Source organism: Mesitornis unicolor, unplaced genomic scaffold, assembly GCF_000695765.1.
Source record: "Mesitornis unicolor isolate BGI_N332 unplaced genomic scaffold, ASM69576v1 Scaffold18336, whole genome shotgun sequence".
Classification (NCBI taxonomy): domain Eukaryota; kingdom Metazoa; phylum Chordata; class Aves; order Mesitornithiformes; family Mesitornithidae; genus Mesitornis; species Mesitornis unicolor.
The window spans coordinates 1-7,970 of NW_010193150.1; the positions used below are offsets into that span (position 1 = coordinate 1).

Genomic DNA, 7,970 nt, shown 5'->3' on the forward strand with positions numbered 1-7,970 from the left:
TAAAGATGTTAAACAGGACTGACCCCAAAATCGAGCCCTGGGGAACACTGCTTTTGACCCCTTGCCAACTGGAGTCTGCTCTACCCCTGAAGAGGAAGGAGCAGCAGAGACCGCATGGGATGAGCTGACTGCAACCCCCATTGCTAACCCCCTGTGCTGCTGGGGGGGGGAGGTAAAGAGACGGGGAACAAAGCTGAGCCTGGGAGGAAGGAGGGGTGAGGGAAGGTGTTGACTTTAAGATCTGGTTCTATCTCTTGCTATTGTATTCTGGTGGTAATTAAACAAATTAAATTGCTTGTTTTTCTCCCCAAGATGAATCTCTCTCTTGCCTGTGACCATAGGTGGTGAGTGAACCCTCCCTGTCCCTTGTCTCAGCTGACAAACTCTTTATTTTATTTTTCTTCCCATCCCATGTAGGGGGAGGTGAGCAAGTGGCCTCATGGTGCTCAGTGTCCCTCTGGGCTTACACTACAATCAAACCCTCCAGCAGGTTTAACCCCATGGGATGCAGGCATGGCTGTGGAGCTGGGACCCCCCAACCCTGGGGGGCTCTATGCTGGCTGCCTGCGATGATTTGGGATAAATCCCACGGGAATGTGTCACTTCTCCCCATAACCTCTAAACACTGACCTGCTCCCAGCCCGAATTGAACGGTGCCATTCCTGGCATTGCCCTTCTGCTGGCAGGGGAGCAGGAGCCTGGCCTGGCAGCAGAAACTGGAGCTGCGCAGTTTGAACCCCTGTTTATTCAATTATTTATCTGATTAGCCCATTGCCTGTCACCACAGGCTTCTCTATTCTCTAATGCTGTAAGATAATAATAACAATTTAAAAAGTTTATAAACAGATATTCCTTGTGTTCATGTGCTGTCCCATGTCTGCACACCCCATTTCCACACCTAGGCCAAGGTCAATAAATGCACAATCAGTTCAAGTACTAAAATAAGGCATTTGCATACTGTGTATTGCTGTTTATGTTAAATATAAACAGCAAGAGCAGAGCTTCACAAGCCTGGTTCTAGACCTGATTTGTCTTATTTAAACCTTATTTCAAGGTTCCTGTGCTGAGGGTTGAAGTGGACTTGGGCAAGGTGTGAACAGCCCATTTGCTGTGGGTGGGATCCATTTACTGGTCAGAAAATACCATTATAAGTGAAGGGAGAGTACAGCAAAGCTAAACAGCTTTCATGAAGTACAAAGATAAACTAAGAAGGGGAAAAGGAAATGAAAATGAAACAGGTAAATAAGTTTCAAAATGAACCATGTGATTTTAAAAGTTAATGTGTCTGGGAAGGAAGCATTCTGCATCCTGCAACAAAAGCAATGTTGCCAAGGAGAGAAAAAGACAATTTCTGTACAGACAGATGTAGGTTTTGAGGAAGCATCCTTCATTTACACCAATTCTGGGCCTCACTGACCACACTGGCTCTTTGCAAGGCTTTAAATCTTATAGATTTTGCAGACCTTTTATGATCTGTTTTTACGTACATATTGCTGTCTGAAGAATTGCCTGGAAACGTGAATTAACAGCAGGAAAAGCGTTCCATAATTTTATGGGAGCAGTTTGGGAGCGGGGTTGCTAGGTACAGTGCCAGGAACGCGGCGGCTGCACTTCTGCTGCCACTAAAAATAGGAACAACTTCAAAAGCCTGACAGTAAATGTGTGCGCAAACAACCCCATACTTTATTAAAATGAAGTCTTTATTCATTAGAATTATAGACAAATAAGGGGATATTTTTACTACTTTTTAATTAAAGCAATTGCATAGCCTGAGCTTAAATACCAGGTAGCACTGTCGCTGCAGACATTGCAGTTGCCTTTCACTAGCATTTACACAGAAATTGTACTTACTCAACAATATTAAAATCACAGTTCGACAGAAAAATAAACATTTTCACGTATCTCCTTGAAACACCCTGTAATTCATAGCCACAAAATAAGTAGTGGTTTTAATTTGCAAGTTGTACGTCTTTAAAATATTTGAAATTATTGTGCCGATCCAGCCAGGCTGTGTTGTGTAGTAGATTTGGATTCAGTGCAAAGCACCTGAAGTTGGAAATAAAGCAGTAAATGTAACTGGAAGCAACAGTCCTGGCCAAGCAGCTGGAGTTGTTAGGCTGTTTGTGGTTTTTTTTTTAAAGTTAAGGGTTTTAGTGTTGGTCTAACCCAATTTCCCTGCAAGAGGCAGCATCCCTCCACAGCTCTGCCTCCATCAGCCCCAGTTTAGGACTGGAAGCTGTTGAATGTGGCTGCTCAGGGGACAGGAGACAATTTCTGTGTTTAAATTCAGCCCCAAGCCTGCAGCTCCCTTGAGAAATGTGACCAGAGATGGAGACCAACCACCACAGGTAACAAATAAGAACCTACAGACGAGGAAAATGAGCTTATCACAGAAATAAGTAATACCCGTATGAAGATGTATCACCTTATTAATGATTTTGTTCTAGTTCAATCTGAAGACAAAAACTAGTGACAAGGAATAAAAAAAAAAAAGTTTAAAAGCACCTCAGAAAGGCAATTAGCAGTTTTTTGTCTCCAGCATGTTCAAGTGCTGCAGCCTCAACTTTCCAGGTAAGAAATGCACTTTGGGCTCACGCAGCATGGCCCAAGGGTTCAGTCAATGGGAACGAATCTTCAGCTGCCATCCTGGGGCACAAAAGGGACAGCGCCGGGTGCTCTGCAACATTTTGGCACTCCCAGCTTCCCAGAGGCACCCCATGGGGGAACTGGGGCTGGGGGCAGCTTACGAGGCCACTCAGTGCAAACCCCTGCTGACAGTGGGGTCAGGAGAGACGCTGTGGCTCCCTCACCTCTGAGTGTTACGGCTTTAACTTGGTGTCACATGAACTGGATTAAAACAAAAAAAATAATCCTACATGCTGCGTTAGGAAAATGTACGACCTGACAGCAGATCATGTGTAGGTTTCATACTGATCTCATTTTGTATTAAAGATTACCGTATGTGGGAGTTAATGGGGATAAATGAGAGAAAAAAAATAACCCATGAGCTGGAGGAAGCAAAATAGAGCTAATGAATAAGAACTCATTTCGAATGGATCATTGTAAAGAGCTTCGGCAACACTGAAGCTCTAAATAACTGTTTACTTCAAACCTTTTGGCATTTTCAGTGAATGATTTGTAGTTATTAAGAGATTTCCCAAACATACCCAGAAAAAATAAAATAGGTTAAAAGTATGACCACAAGATCACAAAATGTTTAATCTCATGTGCTAGTCAAAGATCAGCACAGAGAGGGAAGGTGGACCTTGTAGGTCTTCAAGTAGCAAGACAATGAGCTGAATCTTGTGCCCAGTTAACACAGCTCATCATTGTCACTGCTTATGAATTACACAGCCCAAAGGCAGCATCTGAGCTTGCCTTCGCTTGTCTATTCAATGGGGCAGAAAGCATGTCCAGTGGCTTAGGGAAAGGCTCCTTCCACCATGCCTAGCACAAAGGTTTATGGATAAACACAGGGATCACCCTGGGCTTCTAAGGTTGGTGGTTGATATTATAGTAATATAATATAGTTAGATGGTAATACGGTATAATATTATTTGTCATCTACGAATATATTACAGTGCCAAAAGGCAAATATTTACCACCAGCCTTGCCAGTTGCCCAGGGCTAACAGCTCCAGCATGACACTGCCTGGAGAGGATCTGCTTGGGTCTTGTTCCGGTGGTGTCCAAACCCCCACATCTGAGCAGCATCCCCTCTGCTGGGGTGGTCCAATGAACATGATGCCACCATGCTGCAGGTAAAAAATAATCATGTGGGAGTAGATATATATTTGGTGTGATTTTGCAGCCCCATGTCAAATATAGCAATGCTTAAAAAAAAGGAGCAGGAGCTTTCCATGAGCTTGTGAGCCTCCCAGCGGGACTCAGCGCAGGCTGTGCCATCTCGGTGTGGTGCAGCAGGGAGTCATATCTGAGCAGGATGCGGCTTGAGGTGTTGGCTCTGCAGGTCGTAGAAGCTGAGATGGAAAACAAACTGTAAAATGTCTTTAATGAACATGCGGCAGGAGGCTCCCGTACACTTCTGTGCAGTGAGGATGCCGAGTGCTATTGCCTGCCATGGCTGATCGTCAGCAGAAGGGAAATTCATTAATCAGGACAGACCTCAGTAATGTGAGGTAAGGAACCTGGCCAGCTGCACCTTCTCTTCAGTGAGGCAGGATGAACCGGAGAAAGCTTTTCAGCATAAATCCATCACAGGTGTTGGAGCCCCAGCAGAGCCCAGCAGAGGCAAGGCTGTCCCAAGCTCACTGTGCCCCTCCGTGTCGGGACCGTGGGGCTCTCCCACAGATGCCCACCCTACCACACCAAGTTTTGCTGCACTTGGATGTCATACACACCCTCAGTCAGCCAACTTTGCCGTATTAAAAAGACATATTGCAAAAAGACCGTAACTACATAAGGACCAACCCAGGTGTAGGCTTTTACATTCTGCCATGGCTCCATGCTGCATGTCTTTTTTCAGACATGGCTTAGTGGAACATTTTATTTCCTGACTGAAAGGAAAAGAGAGAAATGGACCACAACGCTGGGAAATGAACACAATTCTAAACCTGGAGAAGCAGATTTGGAGAGAGAGTACCCTATTTTTATGCTCTCTCCATCTACTTCATCTGCCATTCCAAACAAGACGTGGCTCAGCTGAATGAAGTCTCCAATAATCACATAATGGGAGAAGTCATTTACTGTGAATCAGGCTTATTCTCTGGGGATATAAATAGGCTGTGCTGTTTCCCAGGCTTTGTCACTGGAGATTAATTAGCAATTGACCCTTGCTTGGGATTTCTTCACTACCTCTGCATTTTTCATCTTATAGGGCTAAATGAGATCTTAACACTGCTCCAAGGAGCGATGCTTCCCAAGCAGCAGTTTAAATTATCTCTAGGCTATAAATCAGGAGTTTAATTTATCACTAGGTTACATATCAACAGTGAATAGTCAGGGTGGAATTGAGTTTATTATAAAGATGTTCTGTTAGAAGACACGGTATTACAGTGAGTGCAACATGCTGTTAAATTTCCCATTAATGCCCAATTCCAAATATGAACAAGGAGAACCACACTTTACATACATTTAGTTTTCTAATAAATAAATTCAATAAATAGGGACTTTGCAGATTAAGAAGCTGCACGTGTGAACAGAAGCTGCTTTACAATGTCAAAAAATAACTAAAGCTATTCCTGTTTGTTACTACTCACCAGAAATCAGTAAGTAAAATATAAATATTTTACTCTTACTCTGAAGACTGGAGGAACGAAGATCTGTTAAAATCACCCTTAGGATTACATAGAACTTAATTTTGTACACTAAATTTATAATTTAGAGCATGCTTTCATACCATTTTTAGCACACAATATTTTCAAATACATGTCTTAAAAATACAAGAAATGAGTAGGACTGCCTGTGTAAGATTTCATCTGTGCTCTGATCACTAGCTCTTGTGTTACACAATATTGCAGTTTGGCTAATTTTGGATGACCTATTCCACATTTGAGACGATATATATATAATAAAGGGTCTGATTTAGTCCGTAGTATATTGCAACAGCTTGTTAATACAGTAATTTATTTGTCACAGTACAAAAACATTAGTTCTCCCCAATTATTTTATGTATATATAATATATAATCCATTTATATTATCCATTTTAATAATTCTTTTCTTGGGAAACAACTCTTATATTATCTCTAAATATCGCCAAGAACAGAAATATTCTTGTACCACATGAAGACACAGGTAACTCCAGCAACTGCCGTGTGCCTAGTCTGCAGGGTACAGTTATTTCCAGCACACGTTTCTGGTGGTTTACCCACAAGAGCTCCGGCAATGCTCCAACACCAGCGAGGCATGGGTCAGCATTTGGGACGAGCAGCTGCCCCTATTCCGCGGCTCCTCTGGATGGGCAGGATGGCACCATCAGCTGCTGAAATCACCTCCGCACGAGTGTGCACGCCGACATCCGCTCCCCAAACACACCTGATGTGTGCGGGCCCCTCGCGAGCCTGGGGTCTGCCTGCAGTGGCTGAGGTGTCAGTGCACCCCGCAGCCAATCTGCCTCTAAGGGGGTCCAGATTTCTCATGAACAACCATCACACTCTGAAAGCACAACCATGCACACATCAGTAAGCCTACCTTTTGTAAAACACTGGCACTCAAAGAAGACTGACTCGTAAATGCTACCAAACTATCAAATAATTACCGACACTAGAAGTAGATGAAGAAATAATAAAACTGTAAAGGTGAGATAACTGCATTGTGACTTTGATTTAAATACTTGTATACAACGGCAAGTGAGCGAAAGGCCAGGTATGCAGACTGAGCCTCACAAGAGAAGATACTGCTTGCTCTTATTTTTATTTCCTATCTCTAAAGAGAGGCAGTTTGAGAACATTTTTTGAATGTGGGAGACTCAGTCATTAAAACAGAAGCACTTGGATCGCTTTCTTCCTTTAGGGGATTTACTTCATTTTACTTTATCTGACAAAAGTCAGAAGGAAATGAGAACATTATAAGGAGAAGGTAAATTTTGACATGTTATTTTCCATTAAAATTCTTCCACTTTGTTAAGCATTTTCTAGGACCGGAAATGAGGCTTCACCTACAATGAATCTGAGAGACTGGTAGATTTTCCTCACACACTTGTAGCACTACAGCGTCCTGCTGTTGCAAAGTGGAGGATTTTTTCAAACCGTTCCCAAACCTTTCGCATTTGTTCACAAACTGGTATCTCCATTCTGTTTGTACTCTGACAAAATATTGAGAGTCATTTCCTCGCTTTTGGACTGCACGTTGTGTTCACTTCTTCTGGACGATTTCCTGGTGGCCCTGGAAAGCCGCCTCCGAAAGGTGTCACCTGCCAGGAAGTAAAGGATGGGGTCAACGCAGCTGTTGAGGCTGGCCAGACCCCTGGTCACTTGGTAAGTGGCGTAAACCTTATCATTGAAGGCACACATCTGCGGAGTCTGAAAATCCAGCCTGGCTCTTAGATTTAAGGTCTTCATCACATGGAAGGGAAGGTAAGACACAGCAAAGACCGTCAACACAATAATAACCAGGTAAATCGACTTTCTCCGGAGAGGAGAGTTGTCCAAATCCTTGTAAATCAAAGCTTTCACAATTAGCCCATAGCAACCAAGAATCAGTATGAATGGGATGCAGAACATCAGCACGGTGGTGCACATGCTGTAAACGAAGTAACTTCTCAGGTAATCATCGGCCGTCGTGTCGTAGCACGTTGTGGTTTTGTTTCTCCTTATCCCAGTTCCCGAGTAGAAGAGTATCGGAGAAATCACTGCCACCACCAGGACCCAGACCAGGGTGCTGATGTACACTGCATTCTTCTTCTTCAGCCTCCCCAGAGACTTCAGGGGGTGCACCACTCCTGTGTACCTGTGCACGCTTATGCAAGTCAGGAACAAAATGCTGCCGTACAGGTTCACATGGAAGATGAACCTCTGCAGCTTGCACATGATATCGCCGAAGATCCAGTCTGTTTTGTTGAAGTAGTAAAAGATGAGGGCAGGCAGAGTCAAAACATACAGGAAATCGGCCAGCGCCAAGTTGAACATGTAAACTGAGATGCCGCTCCAAGGCCTCATATGGAAGACAAACATCCAGATGGCCACGCTGTTGCCCAAAAATCCAGTGATGAAGACCAGAATGTAGACGGTAGGCAGGTAATAGAACTGGAAGCCAGTTTTGGTCAGGGAACACTTGGTGGTGGCGTTGCTCGCCGACCAGCCACTGCTGGACAACAGGTTGGGCTCAGTTCCATTCAAAGCAGCAGAGAAGAGGACTTCGGTCATGATCCTTCCACCAGAGTCACATAGGTCTGAGGCGAAGCAACAAAGTCTCTACAGGAACAGCAACGCATCTTCAAAAAGAAAAGAGCAAAGAAAGCCTAACTGCAAGGTCCGACCTGCCTTTCCTCCGCGCATTTCCAAGCCGAGGT

At 43.9% G+C, this 7,970-nt stretch overlaps 1 protein-coding gene across 1 annotated transcript; it reads right to left on the reverse strand.

Annotated features, from left to right (window-relative positions):
* Window positions 1–6,470: 6,470 nt before the first annotated feature.
* P2RY1 (purinergic receptor P2Y, G-protein coupled, 1) lies at window positions 6,471–7,827 on the reverse strand. The gene has a single exon (XM_010187365.1). It carries the CDS (start codon window positions 7,822–7,824, stop codon window positions 6,733–6,735), a length of 1,092 nt encoding a protein of 363 aa, XP_010185667.1. The 5' UTR covers window positions 7,825–7,827; the 3' UTR covers window positions 6,471–6,732.
* Window positions 7,828–7,970: the final 143 nt, after the last annotated feature.